The sequence below is a fragment of the Opisthorchis viverrini genome (assembly GCF_000715545.1).
Source record: "Opisthorchis viverrini unplaced genomic scaffold opera_v5_118, whole genome shotgun sequence".
Taxonomy (NCBI): domain Eukaryota; kingdom Metazoa; phylum Platyhelminthes; class Trematoda; order Opisthorchiida; family Opisthorchiidae; genus Opisthorchis; species Opisthorchis viverrini.
The window spans coordinates 889,745-911,842 of record NW_008751774.1 but is presented as its reverse complement, the minus strand read 5'-3'; the positions used below and the strand labels follow the sequence as shown (position 1 = coordinate 911,842).

The 22,098-nt window shown below is 45.3% G+C and overlaps 2 protein-coding genes across 2 annotated transcripts in view; one reads left to right on the top strand and one right to left on the bottom strand.

The window, feature by feature from the left end:
- T265_13913 (hypothetical protein) overlaps positions 1-18,242 on the bottom strand; it is a gene marked incomplete at both ends in the record, with an annotated part of 37,169 nt that extends 18,927 nt beyond the window's left edge. Inside the window, 12 exons of the mRNA XM_009171113.1 lie at positions 1,080-1,209; positions 5,580-5,734; positions 8,119-8,216; positions 9,318-9,531; positions 13,081-13,157; positions 15,928-16,140; positions 17,539-17,651; positions 17,701-17,801; positions 17,893-17,918; positions 17,952-18,003; positions 18,045-18,094; positions 18,141-18,242. Coding sequence (XP_009169377.1) covers positions 1,080-1,209; positions 5,580-5,734; positions 8,119-8,216; positions 9,318-9,531; positions 13,081-13,157; positions 15,928-16,140; positions 17,539-17,651; positions 17,701-17,801; positions 17,893-17,918; positions 17,952-18,003; positions 18,045-18,094; positions 18,141-18,201 — 1,290 coding nt within the window. The remainder of the gene's footprint in view (positions 1-1,079; positions 1,210-5,579; positions 5,735-8,118; positions 8,217-9,317; positions 9,532-13,080; positions 13,158-15,927; positions 16,141-17,538; positions 17,652-17,700; positions 17,802-17,892; positions 17,919-17,951; positions 18,004-18,044; positions 18,095-18,140) is intronic.
- Positions 311-22,098, top strand: part of T265_05955 (hypothetical protein) — a gene marked incomplete at both ends in the record, with an annotated part of 24,994 nt that continues 3,206 nt past the window's right edge. Inside the window, 5 exons of the mRNA XM_009171102.1 lie at positions 311-364; positions 4,650-4,822; positions 4,899-5,038; positions 15,940-16,159; positions 21,979-22,045. Coding sequence (XP_009169366.1) covers positions 311-364; positions 4,650-4,822; positions 4,899-5,038; positions 15,940-16,159; positions 21,979-22,045 — 654 coding nt within the window. The remainder of the gene's footprint in view (positions 365-4,649; positions 4,823-4,898; positions 5,039-15,939; positions 16,160-21,978; positions 22,046-22,098) is intronic.

Here is a 22,098-nt window from a genome sequence, read left to right as displayed (position 1 = left end):
TCATTGGATCATTTCAGCAACGGTTCAAACATTTGCACACAAAGTAAAAGTATGCGCCTTTCGAGCTTGATAATCCGTATAGCTGTAGCCACACTCTGCATTGCATCATATCGTTTCGGTAAATATCTGGAACAGGCAAACTTAGATCGTGAGGTGCAGTTGAGAACGATGGAACGATTGGTTGATGCGAAAGATGGACTTGGGTCCATAGTTTAAAACTAACAGCTCGAGATATGAAAAAAAGTTTCACAAGGCTTTTAATGAAATCAAGTAACGCGAACGAATCGATGTTCGTTCGAATCCAGTGAAAATGTGCAACACACCTCAGTGGGACGACATATGTGTATTTTTAACGAGTAGTTGGGTAAGTATGGGACATTTTTGACGAGCAGAACTGCAAGAGCATGACCCAGTAGCATGTTTGCAACCACGTTTCAGCAACCGAGTGAACTCATGATCGCTATTCAATTAGCGAATTTCAACCTAACATAAATAGGGAGATGATCCATCTAATGAACTGGAACCTGGTATAAGAACTAGACTGTAACGATAACTTAAGCAGTTGTATCGTCCATTACGTTGACATTTGAAATTCCCCACGTTTATTCTGTCCCTATTTGTAACCCCCACCCTACCTTTGTGTTTAGTGTGCGTATATAAACTGACGTTTGTTTGTTTTTACCACTTTACTCATTTGGCCTTGAGGTTATCCAGCCATTTGTGGCCGACTTTATGCACGTGTGATTGTCCCACGTGGGAGCCTGTTTGCTCCTTTGGTTTGTACTTTTGTGGTCCATGTGGGCCATTTGTTTTGGACGAGTACCTACTGTCGAGGTTTGTATAATTTGTGAATTTGTCTTACACTATTCGTACTGTATAGAAACCCAGCTCCAACTTTGTTTTGCCTTCCCGGAGGTCACTCGAAGATACCGTTTGTTCGTTACAGCGATATTAACTAGAGAATTGAGGAGTGCTGACCTTCAGTTAACCCAGACCGAATTATAAAGATGGTATTCAAGGTATTGAGTGGCCTTAGAACTTTGAATAGGGCTCCATGACTAATCCGACTACAAACGTACCAGTGGGTTCGGACGGAACCGATAAGCCAACATCATTCTCTTGCGGTATGCATCATATTCATCGTCTTCTTTCACCAGATTCGAAGGACGCTCAACTCCGAGACCCACTCCATCGATATGAACGTTGCCCCTAGAAACAGAACGGAAACATTGTGCAAAATTAGTACACTGAGGGCATGAAAGTTCCGGCGTAATAAAAAAAACATGATGGGAAGGTTGAATACTTATGTGTTGGGCGATCGAAGTGCAGGGGTTTTATGGAAAACATGACAACCCGGACTCACAGGTCTGTTCGTGCACGAAAGAAACCAGAATTCCTACAAGCACCGTGCTAAACAATTGCCAGCCTCATCCATACTTCGTAACAAGTGTTCCAACATTTCCTCCAGTAAAAAAGGGCAATTTTGACTGAGCTAACGGGGTTGACCTGAATTCTATCTTCCTGACGAGCGGTGGTGTTCAAAACCGAAATATGGCCCATCTAAAGTCGTTTTTATTCATCACAAATGTCTCTAAATTTGGTAGTATCGGAAAAGGTTTTTAATCCCCCGTTCAACCTTTTTATTGGCGTTATGATGAGACGAAATCCCTGGTAGTTCCTAGTAGAATGGCAGGAGTTTATCTGGAAAACGCCAGCTCAAGAAATGGAGGATCTTCGCAAGAGAAGACTCGAAACAAGGCTGGTTGCTGGTGATGTTGCAGAGCATAGGTAATTCGGGTGAGTTGCTTGGTTGTTGTTCTGAAGTCCATCCATGCCGAAAGGTTGGGAATTACTATACAGCTGCGGCGTACTCATTTAAATCATCGGTAGTGCGCATCCCACGAATCTTCGAAGGACCCCAGAAAGTAAGTAAGGGCTAAACTTTCCAACCATAAGTAGCTGATCGATAGTGTGATTAGATTGTTGGTATGGCCGTCGAGTTAGGCGGCTGGATTGCAAACGTTCATCACATATCGAGGTAAAATGATCAGTGAAGGATTGATTGGGTTGACTAAAGGTTGAGTTGGGACCCACTCAACACTGCACTAACGATATGACCTCGATTGGTGATGAAATGTCTGAAATCCAACACTCGAGCTGGGGAAACAGACCAACAACGAATGGATGGTTTCTGCTGAGAGGAAAGGTTTCGGGATGAGAATTTGCGCTTGATAAGTAAATCAGCGACATTCCATGGGCTGTACTGGCCAAATTATACGACCATCAAGCGGTCTGCCTCGAAGAGAAATCTTCACCGGGCTATGTTGAGCTCGAACGGCAACGAAACATAAAGGCTCTAGTCAAAAATTCCGCCGCATAAACATTCGGCATCTATCTGTATGAAATATAGTTCTGAATAGAAAGATCAAAATACTGTTCCACGATGTGACCTCCAACAGATCCGAAGTCCAAACGACGTAGAACCCAATCAAACCCTACAAAAACAGCCCTTTGTACGCACTAACTATCATTTTCATCAACGATTAGAGTAGCCCCTTACCGATGCAGGCAGTAGGCAAGACCTGACCAAGCTAGTTCCGGTCTAGTTCACGAACCACCAGTAATTCAAAGGTGTGTGAATCCCAGTATCCTGATTACCGAAGACTGACGCCGGTGTTTCACAGAACGCTCTTTCCCGTTTTCTCTTACATGTGTGTATGTCAGAAATGGAGGATCTTCGCAAGAGAAGACTCGAAACAAGGCTGGTTGCTGGTGATGTTGCAGAGCATAGGTAATTCGGGTGAGTTGCTTGGTTGTTGTTCTGAAGTCCATCCATGCCGAAAGGTTGGGAATTACTATACAGCTGCGGCGTACTCATTTAAATCATCGGTAGTGCGCATCCCACGAATCTTCGAAGGACCCCAGAAAGTAAGTAAGGGCTAAACTTTCCAACCATAAGTAGCTGATCGATAGTGTGATTAGATTGTTGGTATGGCCGTCGAGTTAGGCGGCTGGATTGCAAACGTTCATCACATATCGAGGTAAAATGATCAGTGAAGGATTGATTGGGTTGACTAAAGGTTGAGTTGGGACCCACTCAACACTGCACTAACGATATGACCTCGATTGGTGATGAAATGTCTGAAATCCAACACTCGAGCTGGGGAAACAGACCAACAACGAATGGATGGTTTCTGCTGAGAGGAAAGGTTTCGGGATGAGAATTTGCGCTTGATAAGTAAATCAGCGACATTCCATGGGCTGTACTGGCCAAATTATACGACCATCAAGCGGTCTGCCTCGAAGAGAAATCTTCACCGGGCTATGTTGAGCTCGAACGGCAACGAAACATAAAGGCTCTAGGCAAAAATTCCGCCGCATAAACATTCGGCATCTATTTGGATGAAATATAGTTCTGAATAGAAAGACCAAAATACTGTTCCACGATGTGACCTCCAACAGATCCGAAGTCCAAACGACGTAGAACCCAATCAAACCCTACAAAAACAGCCCTTTGTACGCACTAACTATCATTTTCATCAACGATTAGAGTAGCCCCTTACCGATGCAGGCAGTAGGCAAGACCTGACCAAGCTAGTTCCGGTCTAGTTCACGAACCACCAGTAATTCAAAGGTGTGTGAATCCCAGTATCCTGATTACCGAAGACTGACGCCGGTGTTTCACAGAACGCTCTTTCCCGTTTTCTCTTACATGTGTGTATGTCATGTCATGGTTGTACGAGGGCTGGGACACTGTCAGGGCGCCCACACCTAGACAGGAGGACGATTAGGGTTCTCAACCAAGGCCTTTGGCTCAAAAGCCTAACCGCAAGACAGCGATATTCGGTTGGAAATGCAAGTACATTACCATTTTCTACGGAACACGTCGCCATACATGTTCCAACCCCCAACCTGGAGGTCCAGGAGACTGTGTTCGTCGGACCTCTACCCATGGACCAACCTGGTATGAGGGACTCTGTGAGCATCGTGCGGACACTCCCCAGTAAAGCTCAATGGGTCGCCGAGGTACACAAACCGCCACACCACGATAAGGTCCAGTCTCTTCGTGACGGTTTACATGTGTACATATTGGAAATGCTCACACGGATGCTCTCAGTCAGAGCAAATACGCCGGTGACACAGAGATTGAATGCGACTATTGCAAGTGTGAAGTATACGTGCGATCACAAACCGTACTGAATGAAAACTTCTGGTGGACGATGGACGATGCCTTACGCAATATACTGAGAAGTCAAGATAACTTGAGACCAACCTTCCAGTGACAACCTCCTTGTTAGTTTCTAACTAGTCACTGTTATCAAACTTCAGCACCTCGAGAGACCCACCTATAAGCGATCAGATAAAAATAATCTTGATCGTTCCATCCTAAATTCAAGCTGCCCGCGTCCAACCTCGACGTTCAACTTTTTACGGACTTAAACTAAAAACCCTCTGTATTCCTCCTTCCCCGGATGTATTGTTTCACAAGTCTCTCTCTAGAACTGCAGGAAGATTACCGCTTTACTCCCGGATCGCTGTGTATGGTAGATCTAGTAAAATCCTAATGAATCCTGACGCATGCATGCATTTCTACGCTCGTTCCAACTTTACACAAGGATATTTTTCACATCCCATTACTTCTTTACTAGACGTTTCCCAACGTCATGTCCACCTCCTATAAGCATACCTCCAGAAAATTTTCGACAGTTCACGACCGGTTTCGCCCTTCTTGGGGCTCATCAGATAGGCACAGTCCCCGAGTTTCCATCAACGTTATGTTCTACTGGAAACATCACAAACGAGAGATTCAGTTGGGTTCCCGGTGAGTCTCTCGCAAAACCGAATTGGTTTGCAAATGCATACCTCCAGAACTTCCACTGATCCTCCGATCCCTTAAGATCCAACATTTCACTGTGTCCCACAAAACCTTCTCAACTACAGTCGTCGCCTGCGGCGTACACTGATTTGCACAATTTTGTTGCAAACAACGCACTGATAATGTCACAACGAAACATTTGCAACAAAATTGCCAAACTCGGTGAGTAAATAGATTACCAGTTGACCACTTTGAACGACTAACATGTTCTTCTATAGCAAACAATGAGACAGATACTGAAGTAATTGAGTGAGGATTCAATTACCCAGATGAGAAACCTGTCTCAAGAATTACAGCAAAAAAGCAGACATTACTGAATCACTAACTAGAAAAATTGGGAGTGGAGCACTGAAATCTTGTACATCTCACCGATTTTGCTGGCATATTGACCGTAGATCTATTTGTTGGCCCTCATATTGCCTAGAAAACGAAGCTTTCACGTCCCTCTTAGATTTCGGGTTTGTTTTAAACCGGATTCCTAAGTAAACAATAACTCAAAGTTGGAAAGTTTAAATGCGCTTCCATGTTGTTTCTCGTACATAAAGCACACCATACTACATACCGGCTGCTTCTAATAAACAGGTCGTCACAGCACACAACCTGGTTAGACCCAATTGAGACCCATGAAGTGTATTTTGTTAGCACACTAACATGGTAAAAACCTGACAGGTGTCCAACCATGGAATTAAAAAGTGGAACATACTTTCCAACAGGATTTATAATCCCTTGGCCTTCAGAACCCAACCCTTCACCTTCCTTCCAGCCCATTTTCTCCAACATTTGGAAGCCGACATTTTCACACGTGAGTTTGAACTGCTTGTATTCCGATAGGTCCGGGTCGCGACCTTCTTTTAGAGCCTGTTTAGTAGGAATTTGTAAAAGAGTTGATAATGACAAACACCCAGAATAAAGAGATCATTGAGCGAACTAATCCTTCAAAGTTTGACTCGCCAGTGAGCATCCGACTGGCCAAAAGCTAGGGTTCAAAGTTCACGGTTACACGCCAATTTCCCCATCTACAATCACCAGCAACACAGATGCTGGGGAACAAGACCCTCGGACTCACCCATGTTACCAGATTAGCAAGAGGTTTAGTTGTGCTCAGCAGACGTATAGCTTCATAGTACTGACGAAGAGAATAGTTATTCGTCTGAGGGTTATCAGCTCGAAATAACCGGCCACTACGTCAATTGGACGGATGTGTCGCGAACTAACTAAGGACCAATAAGCATGACATGGATGGTCAGAATAAGGGCCAAGCAGTATCGAGAATATTTAACCTGACACTCCTAGATCCATCACAAAGGTTCTTGTGGAAGATTCTGTGATACCCCTAATACAACCGTAACAATTGTCCCTTAGGCTGCCTCAATCCACTGTACCTTGGTGGTGGGACTAGGACTAACATGGGATTCGCAACCCACAACATTGGAACTCATAATAACCGGCTGTTAGATTTATTTTAAAAAAATCTGGACGCCTGTGCTGTTGTTGATATGTCCATAAACTGCTGGACAAGGAGTAACGCGTACGAGTCTATGCAGTTGGAAAACACGAGGGTTGTTGCTTCAGAGAAACGTTTTACAGGACTGATGGTGTGGCAGGGCAGATATCGAAGCCATTTCCTCCAACTTGAATAAGCGAAAAACACCAACAACCAGTCCCTTGGTAGAGAGAGAAACCAATAATGGGTTAAAAAGGGGTAAAGTCGACACTATGCACAGGTCTAACCATAAGTAAAAAGAGCGTCCGGTAATAACTGAGGACTCTTTTAGCACACAACCCGACGCTGACTAGAAATAAAGTCATATTTCCAGCAATTGAAAAACATCCCACCTACGGACCATTTCAACGTGAACATGGGCACATTTATGAGTCCTTGAAAAACAGACAACAACAATAAAAGGCCACTGAGGATGCACAAATCGAAAGGAAACCATTCAGCTATGACACTTCTTTAGAGCACAGTTGTCGTCCAACCCAAAAACGCATCAGGAGTTTGAAGGCCACCAAGCTAAGAGCCTGAGGCAATCGAGAGGACCATCCGGCCAGAGGCTCGAGTCCCAATACTAAATTCACTTCGGATCAGTTTACACTTGGACCGTCACATGAAGGCCGCTAAAGCATCCGACTCCCGATTGTCCTACAGAAGAGGCCTACACTGTACGAGAGAGATAAAAGCCGCAAACGCCTTGCGCCGAAGATGCTGTTGTATCCACTTTGGACCCTGTAAAATTATGGAAGTATATGACTCAGAATGGAAGCACCAGTCCGGATAAAAATACGTTTGGATATCACAGACTTGGTTCCAGGACAATTGTCTCTGAGCAAGTGGCCCCTGGCATCAACGGCTTGCGTGTGGCACCAAATGCCGCTACGCGCAAGCCACTCGTTGTTTAGCAACTTACACTGCTTCAAATAACGGCAAATTCATTTAGAATGGAGATTTCATCCTGTGAGGGAAGACAATCTATGCAGTAAAGCGGAGAGGGACTGCACAACTGCTTCACCTTACTTGAAATCTTTAGCAGTGCGAATCTCGTGGAATTCCGGGAGGGTTCGAACCCAATATTTGCTGACTATTAGTTGAACACAGTTGTTCGACTACGAGCAACTGATCAGCATTGTGATTAACCCACACTCAGACAAGATATATAGCGTCATCCATCCTTCGGTCGGGAAATCTACATTACGTGGTCACGTGCTAACGGACTACTTAAGTGACGAGTTCTCAGATGAAAGGTTCATTGGTCATGTGCACTGCAGACGATACCCAATAATAATAAACAGCTGCACAAGGCTCCTTTGTTCTCAAGCACAGATCGGTTTCTTTTACAAGACGTAATCTCCAGTGAAAATTTCTACACATCCATTCTAAGAACAACCCATAGGTAGCTCAGAGGAAGAATAAATCTTACAAGTGAACTTTCGATCTAAGAAGTTGCCAGTCAAGGAGTTAGTCAATACATGACCACTCGAGGTGGATTCCGTGAGGTGGGTGGTGCTATACCCTGTCTACGCGAGAGTTAGTCACACCGCTGATCAGCCGCTCGTGGTCGACCGTTTAGGTGTTAAAACTACTAGCCGAGGGTCGCCGTTTCGAGAGGTCCGTAAAATGCGCACTGGTGAACGATTCGGCTTCCAGCTGATCGCAGTGAACTGAGCGACAGATTTCGTAGCAGTCCTTGAAATGATGTCTTAGTGTAAGCAAGCTAATCAAAAAGATACCGGTTCGAACGTACCCTGAAGGTTTCCATGAAGCGTTCCAGCTCATCTGGTGGAAGGAAATCGCCAATATGGTGCTTCCCACGTCCCATTTCGTTAAGCTTCTCCGCCCACTCTAAACACGTGAAAAATAAATCAGAAGTATATATCATTTTGGCGGCAATAAGCTCTAAATTTTACTGGTTTGTCTCTCTAAGGCCAGAGAGATCGTTGTTTGTTTGCAAAAATTATTTTCAATCACCAAAACAGGAGAACATTGGAAGAAAGGGAAAAGGTCGGTTTCGAGCAACGAATATAGACTATTGTGTGTGTGTGTGGAGGCGGTCAGCAAGACGACAAAAGACATTCGACGGCATCCTAGGAGAGGAGAGAGGCAGGCAAAAACCAAATGACACCAGTGTCCAAGGCGAATTGGATGAAAAAAGGGTTTAATACCAATTATCGCCCACCAGTGATCTCTACAGTACAGGTAAATTCTGAGTGCATAAGTCTTGAAGTAAAACCCCAGCAATACACGCAAGTCATCTGGACAGTATGGATCTCACAGTCCTGGGAACAAACTAGAATCCAACAAAAGTGAGCGAGGTACACAATGGTTTCCCTTCCAGCCGCACTAAGCATTGGGAGTTATGGGAAGCAAGTACACAGCATGAAAGTGGAATTACGACCGCCAATGAATGAAATGGTTTTCGACTGTTTCTTCGCACACACACACGCACACACTGGCGCTTACGATAAAGCCGGTGCTGTGATAACTGCTGAAACGCGGACAGGAAAAGGAAAACCTTTTTCATAAAGGAAACTACTCACAAGGTTGCCGAAAACTCTTCAACAGCCCAAGACCGGTTTCGCCCTTCTTGGGGCTCATCAAGTAGGCGCAGTCTCCGAGTTTCCGTCAACCTTATGATCTACTTGAACCCAAATTGCCCTGTTTTCGAGAAATACACTCATTTGCAAATCAATTTGGTTGTCAACGGGGAGTCAATTGAGTCTCTCGTTTTTTTTATGATGTTTTCCAAATGAATCTCTCGTATCAGGTCTATACATGCATCGCGATATCTCGAACATCGTACCAACTGAAACGTGAGGCGGCCTGGCGCAGCACATTCAGTTGTAGAGTATCATAAACGAGAGATTCAGTCGAGTCCCCCGTGAAAATCAAATTCATTTGCAAATAAGTGTATTTCTCGAAAAAGGGAAAAACTTCTGTTCTCACCTCGGGTTGCATCCATTTCTGCTTGCCTGAGTTTGTGTTCCCAGGTCCCCCCTTCGCAATCCTCATCCGAGTCGTATTCGTACTTGATCACCAAACCGTCTTTGGTCAATTTGGGCTTTTTGCTGTACTGTGGACCCGAAATACGGTCCATCAGTTCCTGTTCTTTCAACTTCAGCCGTTGTTGTGCCATGATGAATTCGTGCATGGCTTGCAGCTGTGAGGATGTAAAAAGACAAATCAGGCAACTGAGTACAAAACAATGACTCATTGAGAACCAATAGGTAAAACTAGCCACTATTCAGTGCAGACGACGAAAACCTATGAAAAATGAAAATTGAGAACCCATCGCCAAAAACCAAAACCACTGTGGACACGATTTCACACACGGCTAATTCGGAGAGCCATTTAGAAATCCCATTTGGAATTCGTGCTTGCATGACGCTCAAGATGGACCAATTCATTTGTGGAGAATCGACCAATCCATGGATACTGGTTTGTCTTCACCTGCTAGAGCATTAGATCTGATCCCGGCTGATGGCAAAAACGGACGAGATACCACTCCATATAGGTAGACAAACGTAGGTACACATAAGGCCACAATCACTGCTACGTCATCACAACAAAGACAACGGTTCAGCTTCCGATACATAAACATCTGACCCACAAAGACAACGGTTCAGCTTCCGATACATCTGACCTTTTGACATCTGATCAACTGATCAGCATGGGAGAAAATCATTATTTTTTGCGGTGGAATTTCCAGAGGGCGGTGTAAGCAATACGACGCCACTACATTTCACAAGCACGAATTTGGCCGAAACGTTCACAACAGAGAATCTTCATGACCACCTCCAAGAACTGTGAGACAAGTACTTTATCATTAACTCCTGTCAAACCTCCCTCAGGAAAATTTATGTTGCATCGTGTACACCAACTAAAGTCCAATGCAACTTGTGGTTATTATAAACCTGAATTCGTGAAATAATAATACGTTCAGCTGCAGCACCCTTTCGGTGCCTAACTGCCATGCCACCCGAAGGAAGCACGAGGGCTGGGATACTGCCAGGTTGCCCAAGTCTAGACAGAGGAAGTCGAGTGGCGGAGGTCGGATTCAAACCGCGGACCTTTCGGTCAGTAAATTCGCGCTCTAACCAATTGGGCCATCTCGCCCCCAATTCGTGAAATGATTTGTACTGACAGTGTGTGTAGCGTACCGATGAGCAACTGCGATGTGTCAGTTGCTCGTAGGGTTCTTTGCCTGAAGAGGCCTCTACCCTACCCGTTCGCACAACACAAACGAAAGATGCTGGGTTATTCGTTTATCGATTATCTGACCGACGTGCCTTATACACCACACTGCACATTAACGTGAAACAAAACAACAATTCGCTAAATCTACCAGATCCTTTGTAGGTAGGAGATTTCAACGTCCGTACTCTATGTCAAATTGACGAAAGGCAACGCTCTCCGAGACCTTATACTCCCTTAAAATTAATGTACGCTGTCTCTCCGAAACACACATACAGGATCCAAGAGTATCATTGTGTCCCAAAACGCCAAGGATGAACTCAGTTCCTTCACATTTCACTCTCTGTGTAAGACAATCCAGAAGCGATGACTTGTGGAACATATGGCGTGGGCTCGAACCCCGACCTCATGGTTGCTGATGAGCGGATTGAGGAAGTAGACAAATTTGTCCACCTGAGCAGCTGTATCAGCCACAGGCGATATTTCCATCCGGATTGGGAAGGCCAGAGCAGCCTTCGCGGACCTGCATTACCTGTGGTGTAAGCGTGACATCAGCTCATCCATCAAGGGTCGAATTTACAATGTTGCGGTGCGTTCCATATTACTATACGGATCAGAAAACTAGCCTCTATGCGCTGAGGACATCAAATGTCTTTCAATTCGACCGTTATGTCTTCGGAGCCGAGTCTGGCGGGAACACCGGATCAGCAATGCTGAAACACGTCGAATGGTATTCGGAAGAAATAACTCGCCCGCGATAGAGGAACTGATCACACTGCATAGGTTGCGTTGGCTTGGTCACATGTTCCGTATATCAATCGACCGGAAGGCTCCTTTCTCACAATCGCATGAAGGGTGCAGGGGAGTCACGGAGGATAAAACGATGACATGACGGCAAATTATTAAAGCCAGTACTGGCACAGTCAACTATGCTGGTCGTCGGCATCTCCTTGGATGGAGACTCCGAAACGTGACATAGCAATGGGTAGAGACATTGTCAGAAATGGCCCGGTCGTGCGCTCAACCGGGCGCAAGAATCCGAGCTGTTGCCTTCAATGGATAGCTCCTGCTCCCGCGCTTCCAAATGGAAAGTTCTCCGGCACTCCTGTATTCAAGCATCAATCACATCAGCTACCACCTCCAATGTGTAGCCATCTACCCTTACCTCCTTCAAATCATCGACGAACGAAAGTGTGGCAGTTATGACCACTGCGTGGCAAGTACGAGGCTTTTACAGTTGAAGATGACAAGAATGTGCCGACAGGAAGTCAATTTCGAACAGTGGGAAGAACGCATGTGAACATCGACGTGGAAAAAACAATTTCTTGAAAGCAACTGAACCAGCGGTAGACCTGAGTTTTGTTTGAATGAAGTCGAACTTCCAGTTATGTATTGCTAACTCATACTACATACTTAAAAATGCAGTAAGAAGTGGTGTAATATGATCAGTGGTTGCTTCTGTCAGTAGGAATCGCACTACATATGGAGATTTCTCATCCCAGTACTCTTGCATGGACGAGCCGCTTCTTCTGAACTGGAGATCAATACAGCTTGTAAAAGATCGTCAACGCATGAAAGGACTCAATTCACTGACCCAAGTATAAACCAAAAGCCGATTCACATTGGCCTAGTATTCAAGTAATATACAATTTCGGACCTTTTTGTATAGGAAAAAAGAATCGGGTGTGAAGAGCCGAGGACACAAAGTGATTCGCACTCTGGGATGGCAACATTAGCGAGGAACTGGAAATGTTCTCATGGTTATCGCTCAGATATTGCTGGGTTTTGAAAAAGTACGGTTGATTGGGAAGTCTTACATTGGGATGAGGACAAACGTAATCAACAAGGAGAGGTGGTTCCGCATAGAAATGAGTACTCAAATGATAATTACAAAACGATCATGTTTTTGTGAAACTGGTCGGAGGGAAAACAATTGCTAAATTTGATCAGTAATGAAATGTGACAGAACAGTCACAAAAGATTTGTGTGTCACCTGACTCATCAAATTCCTCCGAAGTCAATGCAGATCAGATGGGCAGTGATTTTGAAAGAAAGATACGAATCCGTGGCTTTTTGGTGTCCCGTAGCAAAGAGTAACGTACCGGAGGAGAGGTTGGTTTTAGCCTATCTTTGCTGTATTATGGTAACACTCATACAACATCAAGGTACGGTCCACACGCATTCGATGCAAATAAGAAGCGCAGGACATGACAGAACGGGAGCTAGACGTTTGTGAGTGGTGCCGCTTAGTCGGTCATCTGAGAGATCACTTTGGCAGGCAGCTGTCATAAAATCCGAAGGAACCAAGTCTAGACAGCGGAAGTCATCAATCCAGGGTTGGGTTCGCAGATTCGCACCTTCATCACCAGACCATCAAGAGCAAACTCACTCACTGTAAGCTTAAAGATCATGCTCCGATGATGAATCGGCCTGGGCACCAAATAAGTGACGGATGCACCAGACATGATGAGGTCGCAATACTTTCAGGATACACAATAGCGGACAATCGTCTCACCTCTTTCTGATAACGAATTTGCTCCGCCTGCTCGTCACTCAGTATATTTCCACCGGTGAATTTCTTTGCCGTTTGGCCTGCAAAGTGAACGGCAATAAACAAGTGAGAATACCGAGCAAAACAGGTATTGCTAAAAATATTCAAACTTTCACTCATCTACTACCTATGAATATACAGCGCCCTTTACAGAAAATGCGCACTCTCCCTAGAAGCTCACTGTTTGATGGAGAGCACAAACCTTGAGCCATACTGTCCAGATACTTTTTGCAAAACTTAAGCAGGTATCAAATGACACAAGAGGAACATTTAGGTTCTGCCGGTGCACCAGATAATACCAACATAGATGACGGACAGCAGAAGCGAAATCCAACTTCTATTACATCAACGGTTTTACTGAATGTACCTGACTCTAGTTGAACAGAGTGGGACATTCGAAGGACGAACAACTGCGGGTTCCACGAGAGTGGTTCACTCTTCCTTCGAAATAGCTTGACTCCTCGATACTTTCTACGCAACCTTCCTGGCCGTCTGGTGACAGGTGCACAGAAACACAGACACTTGTCTGTGCTCCAAAGCATTTCTGGAACAGGCAATTTCGACATCAATACAATTTTGCTATGGTGTTGAGCATATTAACACTGTGTCGCTTTGAGGCAAGCCTTACGTTTCGGAAGTCCCATGAAGTCGACATCTGAGCGCGGCTTAAGCCAAAACTTATGTCCCAGACGATTCAGTCCTATGTTTTGACCACTAAGCACGTATGCGAAGTATGGTCCCTCAATGCACTTCAACGATGTGCTTTTATGTATGAACAGACGTTCATATCGGCACGAACACCAAAGAGAATTATGAGACGAGTTGGTTCCGTTCAACGGCATACTCAATGGATAAGTGTTCAGTGGGCGGTCCACCCAAAATCGATCCATTCGAAAAAGAGGTTACTTGAAGCAATCTGTCTCGATAAAGTGTCCTGAACAGAATAGGATCAGACAACAAGCTCGCCACATATACATCTGTGGTGTTGATCTGTCAACGATGAATCAGTCGTTTGATGTTTATATGTACCGGTAGTTGAATTAAGCTGCAAACTCACTTCTGCCCTAGGTACAACAGAACGCCTCACCATGATTCGGTTTGCATCTAGGAGGCCGACAAACTTTTCCTTAGACGGTTTTCCACCACTGAACAAGCTTGAAAAAGTGAATCCAGGGAGAAAATTGCGAACCATTTCTGGATGTAAACAAACCATAAAATTTTATAATTCTACGGACCAAAATTCAATATAGGTTAAGCAGTCGGTGAAAACAGACAGGAACTAGTAGGGCATCCTTTGGGTACATCGAAAGACATTTGGTCACACTCAAAACAAGATATACTCGAATCCACAGATAAACCATATAACCGTCCCTCCAGCAAGGAGTTCACTTTTGGGTGGAACGTGAACAAGCCCCATCAACAAAGAACCATACAGATTACTTTTAATCTGATCTTTCATCAATAATGTTTTGTTTAAGTGACTCATGCATGCACTGGCTCAACATGTGAAGGGCTAATGATTCACCAACGCGCTCCCTGTCAGTGACGATTCAAATAAAATCAAACAACTTTGGTCATGTCAGAGAGGGACCGACTTCAAAGTAAACTACTCCATGAACGGCCACAGGGTCATACCAGGAAGGATATTCAAAAAAAGGGCTTTCAATACATGGCTGTCTGGTGGTCGTTGGCTTGTTGGTGAGTGACATCATCAGTGCGTTATTGTGGAGCGTAGTAGTGCGCTACGCACTACAATCAAATTGCCCAGCTCAGCGAACAAGCCAACGACCACCATCTACGATACCTGAGCTACCAACATTTTCCTCTATAGAAAACATGGTTGTCTAGTCGAGGGCAGAACCGAAGAAACGGCGAAGCATAAAGCAGACAATTGGTATGTATAGTTTCAAGGTGTGACGATGGTTCGGGCTGCTACAGAGGAGCGAACGCCACTGAGGAATGTACCCGTCTCGTGAAAGTCTACCTAAGTAGAGTCAAATTGTGCTGAGACACTCTTCATCAGCGCAACAATCGGAACATGGTGCTAATATGTGCTGACTAGGGCGTCCAGCTGTAGCACCCTTCTGGTGCCTAGCTGCCATGCCATCCGAAGGAAGCACGAGGGCTGAGATAATGCCAGGTTACCCAAGCCTAGACAGGGGAAGTCGAGTGGCGGAGGTCGGATTCGAACCACGGACCTTCCGGTCAGTAAATTTGCGCTCTAACCACTTGGGCCACCTCGCCCCCATGTGCTGACTAGTTGATTCTCGAAACACTGCTGGAAGGTGGGAGTTCACTCCGACGGAAGTTCCACATTACGATTGTCTCAAAGAATTAAATCCACAAAATATTTATGAATATTTCTCTACCATCGACATACCTCCCTATTTCAGACTGCGTGTGTTACAGGTCCATTGCTTGTGCGGCATGAGAATACCGCTCAAGTGAGTTGAATCAGTTCGGTGATGGTGTCCACTTTCTGTTCATCACTGTGCACCGATCATTTGGAAGCGAGAAAAACCAAGATTCAGCTTCGACAACATGTATTATTGGTCTATTTTACTTGCAGCAGGACAACCATTTTCAGCTTCATTTATGGCAGTAATGGTTTGCCATTGTTTGCACCGTGCAGGCTTCACCAACTGATTCTTTGGGAATTTATGACACCAGGATATACGAGCAATCATGAACGATAGGTGCATGGGAATGAAAAGATTGTGGAAAAAAGTCAGTGTGCTAAAAGATACTTCCCAACTCTTAACCATAAACGGTGAAAATTTCGAGGAGAGGGAACCGTAGACTATGGATTACCTTGTATTCCAGCCGCTGCAGCAGCGGCCTTTGCTGCAGCAAGCGCTTTCGCGATGGTTTCGGAATGGTCCAGTGCGCTGTCAGTTGTGGGTTCTTCAACTTTAAGCACTGTGTCACTCGGAGGTGGTGAATCTCCCCAACGAGAAGCGCGCTTTCTGGTCGTACATGAATCTGGTTGTTCTGCCTTGTATTTCGGTTCTGGAGCGGGTGGAACTAAGTTAAAGGTTGACAGGTGAATCAAATGCGATAAGCATACTTCGAGAGATCGAAAATTAGGAAGAAGGACAAAAATAAGGAGGCTATTGAAATGGGAGGCCGAAAACCTAGCGCAGTGCAGTGGATCACAGAAGCTATTGCCATCCTACTGTCAGTAATATAACTGTGTACAATAGGTCCGCCTCGTTCGTCAGCAACAGTACAGAACCAGCATAAGAAATTCGACAACCAGTTACTCCGGAATCCGAAGAAGTCCTCAACTTAGGTAAGTGCATTTTGTGAGACCAATATGCACATAATTACAGAATTCCTGGTGCACAGCGATTGTGCAAACCTAAGGTTCTCGGGGTCCCCATCTAACCATTGGTGGGGATCCCGAGAAGGGCCACATCAATGGTCAGACATTGTCAGACATGGCGCAGTCACGCCCTGAATAGCGCTCGTGCATCCAAGCTACTGCCTTCAATGCATAGCTCCCTTCCCAATCCCCCCGCTTACAGTCCACTGACAGTGCTGTATATATGCACGAATTTATCAGCTCCCGCCCCCAATGGGCAACTATCTACCTCACCTCCCCAAATCATCAGTGAGCTAAACTGTGGCAGGTACGCGGTTCTCACAGCTGACAATCAAGATGATGATAAGGTTTGTTGCAGTTACTAGTCAGAAAATAAACCATATTTTAGAATCCAACTTGGGTGAAAGCTGCCCACTGTGAATAGTCTTGCACTGGTTAGGTGAGTGATAATAGTGGTAAACCTTGAGCTGTAACATTCCGTTTCGGTCAGTAATTTCAGGCCATCTAGGTAGATGCAGACTAACGAAGCTAACGTGCATTACTGATTTTATTGTTACGTGGGTAACGCAGTAAAACGCCCACGTGTTCGCACACGTTCGGTATACCTCTTGTCATGCTTCGTTATCATTGACAGTATTTGATAACAGCAGTCGAGCTACGAGCAACTGCGAGAATGTACCATATCATAGAGGTTCACGAGAAAAACTGATTAAAACCAATGAAATGCATACCGAAATATATGCACGTAGAAAAGGAATGAGCTGCACTGCAACCGCTACATGATACTGGCTGGAGAAGTAGTGGCGACATGTCATCATACTGCTGAACGGCAATCTGCACACGAGTGGTTCAGACTCATACAAATTTGTCGTGGTTTTGCATCGTTGCTTATTCCCAAAAAAATATGGAAGCTATGCCTTTAGGCACGAGCCGCGCAGCTTTCGAAATGAAACTTCGGTCTGAAACGAGAAGAAGAGGCCAGGAGTTCTAAAGAGCCTACGAGAAATCGAAATTGATTACCCCTGCCATCTGCACCCGAGGGATAAAATGCACAATGACACTCGTGAAATACACGCATTTGCGTCGTGTCAACTTACGCGGGATGTCACACAGAGGAGTGGTAGCCGGTTTAGTCGTCTTTGGTCCCCGCACTTCCTTGAGACGGCGGCGAAAAAATTTGTACTCGTTTGTCTCTGGTAATGTTAGGAACCTTCGATAAAACAAATTAATACTCTAAAACATAACGAATCTCCACATACCAGTACTGTACACTGTCCTCAAACTTTTTTATTTCCACATCACAAAGTGCTTTGGAAAGTCCCCGCAAACGTAGTACAAGCGCCTCAATAGCCACGAGTACCTTGGGATCGGAAGGAGGAACTGCAGACAACCGGCTTAGAACATGATAAATCATAGTGGTGGTTCGGAATGCAAGACAAACGGTAACATACCTGCGTTTTCAAAACTGGATTCGCCACTATATTGAATGGGGAACACTACAATTAAATACTAACAAAGGTCACTTGCCCCACATCCTCATTAGTGCATCCAGCTGAGACAGCCTGTAAAACCATTACAATAGCCAAAAAGTTGGATAACTGACCTTCACAAGGTCCGAGTTGGGTTGTTCCAAAGAGACTCGTTCCTGTTCCGCTGAAGATTCAGTGATTAGTCCATGGAATATTTCGAGTTGATATACCTTGCATCTGTTTGAATAATTCCAGAAAACTCCCGTCATTCTTGAAAGGCACCTGGGTCATCTCGCTGAAGGTCCCCAACGGAAGTAAATACAATAGATAGGCTAAAAATAACTAAGAGCAATACCAATTATGACGTTGACCAATTATGACGCCTCAACAAGCTGAGGCGCTCAGTAAGCAACGCTACGGTACTTCAGAACGGTAATGTAACACAAGAATGAGACTCTAACCATGAATTCCCACCGAGCTGTGATAGAATAACGTCTTCAAAGAAGAAAGGTTAGTAGATGAACGAGTTCAATTGGCTCCTCAAGCCTTTCGGCGAAATAATTGGGTGGAGGAGATTTTGAGATTTGAACCAAAGACAGTACAAACGGTGTTCACAAAAATGAACAAGGCTTTCCATTGGGTAGAACACAGCACGGCCCCAGGTGTTTCATTTGGTTGGATCCAATATACCCCGCACGAATGGATAGAAATCTGCTCTCTAAAGTAGATGGTAAAAGGGAAGCAGCGGTGCGCTCTTGAAGTAAGAACAAACTCTCAGATTAGCACAACAGGAGGGCTGTTTTCGAAATCAGCATGGTTGCTACAACAGGGTTACAATACTGAATGGCCACTCACGCCCAGGTCAGTCCAGTTTTACATTCCTGTTAGTCGCGGAAGACATGAGACCACGAATGACCATGAGACGAGCTGAAGCTGAGTCTGAACCATTAGAATCCAAAAAGGCCACCATATTGATGCACAGAGTACAAACTGTCCAATAATGCCAAGCTTCCGGGCTCATGACAATGGTTATTGCCAAATGAATGAGTAGTACCTCATAGAGAGCGAAACTATTCCACGGGTACATACTACACGGGGCTTAGAAGTGCCCGAAGGGGACAAAAACAAGGCGTAACCAAATGCCGCGGTAACGACAACAAACGGGTTGCAAACTTTACGAATGCCCATAGTATGTCTCACATGAATAGTGACCTCTTTGTCAGGTCAAAAGTAAACTACCTCTTTATTTCCGCCACCCTAAATTGGGTACGCAGAACAGCACTCTCTTCGGCAAACGACAATCCGCCTAACCGCCGCACATAAGGGTGCTGGAAACAACCTTCGATTGAAGTCCTCGTTGCAAAACCGGACACTCGATTCCTAACTGTGTCGTTACGGATTCGAAGACATCCATCCACAGAAGCTACAATTCTGAGACAACGGTTGTCGAACACCCGAAGGCATCTCATTTCCGCTGCTCAAAGAGACCACACAATCGCACAACAAAAGAGCCCTTACTATAGCGTGATACACATGTCACTTGAGAATCAGTGAATTGCCGCTTTGCCGTCATGGATGTCTCAAATCAATAAAAGCACAACCCGAGCCTTAGAGATTGGTGCATTTTCATCTATTGCACTATAATCGCTTCACAGCCTCGAGTGCACCTCCTTCGATTGTAAGTGGTACGTTCAGTGACTGCATGTCCAGAAGCACGACCTCACAGTTTGTGGGTGAAAGGCATACGCCAAAGGATGGGATGATTTTTGTTCGTTCATCCAAAGACACTTGTGCCTCAATCCTCGCTTCGAAGACAAGAACGAAGTCGGCTGAATATTCCATATCGACAAGGCTTTCGCCGCAAGTTATTTGAACACAAGTGTTTCGAAGACCTTCTAGTATGTGCTTCAGTTCCTCGCCGATCATGAATTTAAATAGGAATGCAGAGAATGGACATCCTTGTCGGACACCACTTTGTGTACGGAAGCTTTTGCAGGGCTCACCGTATTCTCTCACGTGCCTGGAAGTCTGGAACGCAATGCACTGTATTCATACGCTTACGAGGCATTCTCTGCTGAGCAAGTGTTAAGGAGAACAGACCGGTCAACTCCGCGACGGAGGAAAGTTGACGCCAAGATTTTTGTTACAACTGAAGCCATATGTTCTACGGGCTCATTTTCTGAAGAGAGGCACTATCACCAATTCTCCCCAGTTGTCTGGTATAATGTCATTCCTCAGGTGCTGAATGAGGACGTCACCTCCGCCCTGGAACAATGCGGGCCATCGGGACGAGAGTAAAGTAGACGTGTAGTCACAAGCCTCTGAGGTCATAGGGGGCTATAGGTTCACTGTTCGGGGTTCTAGTGCAGTTTGACAATCCGACTCAGTAGCAAATGGCCACGAGAATTGTGGCTAAGTGTTCGGCCAAGGACCCCGCACGGTCTGGGGTGCATACCCGAAGTGGGGCCTTGTATCCATGCATCGAGTGATAGGGAAAGCAAGGTTTCAAAAGGAGATCTCCGTCACCCCATTCGATGGAGAGTACGGACAAGGAAGACAGCAATATGGATAAGATCTTTTGAGTTTGGTACAGGGTTGTTCTGCCTTATTTTCCTGGAAGATAGCATAGACATGAAAAATGATGTGGGAGTGGAATAAGAGTGAGAACTCCCATTGGTGGTCAATGACAAGAGCAGAGATGGCTCAGTGGCACCTGTATATCAAATCTATCGCATTCAATGCATATCTAAGTCATTCTCGAACTAACTTAACATGCCATCGCCTCCAACGCTCGGCTGCATCTCCCATGCTATCCCACCTTCCGGTATCCTTCGCACATGATTTATACCTTGGAGACTGAAGCGAACACTACTTGATGTGCGAGGAGGATGGGTGAATGAGAATCGCCGAACGAGCTGCAAGGGCGTATTACACCTTACGGCTGTCTAGGCTGGAGAAGAGGTTTATGTGAAATACACCACCTTGAGCCTTCCAACAAAAAGTTTGATTCACAGGGCATCGTGCAGTGTTTCTGTAAGAGACCCTTCCCGCAGCCAATGGCTCAGTAGTTTGACCCAAATCATCGCTGGGAACTGGCCTAGCCTCACGGCGCATGCCAGTATAGATTATCTAGTCCTAATGCTACTGAACAAAGCAGGCGAGCTTGAAGTCACATCGATCTCCTGATAAGTGTTAAATGTATCTTAACTGTGTTGGATAATTCAAAGGCCATCACGGTCAACTGGTAAATGGTTCCTACGCGGTTACTCTGGCCCCTATTTCTAACCAGTCTAGACTTGAGCAGTCTAGCAGTATCTCAGCCCTCGTGCTTCTTTTGGGTGAAATGGCAACTAGGCACAGCCGAACGACTACTACTTTATCAGTGTACCGTCCATGTACTTGTGGACGCGCGATACTGTATGAGGAACACCCTAAAAGCTCCTCTACATATCGTTCAGCCGCAGCACTCTTTCTGTGCTGATCTTTTACGCCAACGGAAGGAAGCGCGAGGGCTGGGATAGTGCCAGGTTACCCAGGCCCAAGCGGGAGCAATAGACATGCTGAGGTTGGGTTCGAACCACGAACCTTCCAGTCTGTGAACTGGCACCTTAACCACTAAGCTAACTCGAGCCCCAAAGCTGCTCTACAAGCAACGGGGTCGGAGAATGGTATCCGTCCTCTGTATGTGTTTACTTTTATCATCGAAGACAGAACGAGACGAACTCTGGATGATCTCCAAAACCCAGGTGTTTGGATATCTCTGAGCCAAAACCTTGCGACATGTAATATGCGATATTTTTCCCACTGATATCCAATGGAGGGCGGCGCAAGCGTTGTTAGAAAAGCTGGTCAAAGCCATCCAGGCTCGGCATGTACTTCGCACCCATAAAGTGAAAAATAATGTTGCGGGATGTACAGCCTCTAGGGACTCGGGCAACGGATGTTGTGGAGCAATATACTACTCCTGGAATTGCGTTAGCTCTGATGACAGTGTGATGGACGAGGTTGTAGCACTTGTAAACTGCTCTTTTTCATGCTCAGTATCTTCTTTTTTCCCATCATTATCAGTCACATCGCTGTACAAACGTTTGTTTTACGGAAATACAACCGCTACCGCCCGCGCGTTGGCTCCAACGTGACTTTGAGACTTTCGCTGAGTGACTGTTGTTGTGACCGCCGGTTGGCTAT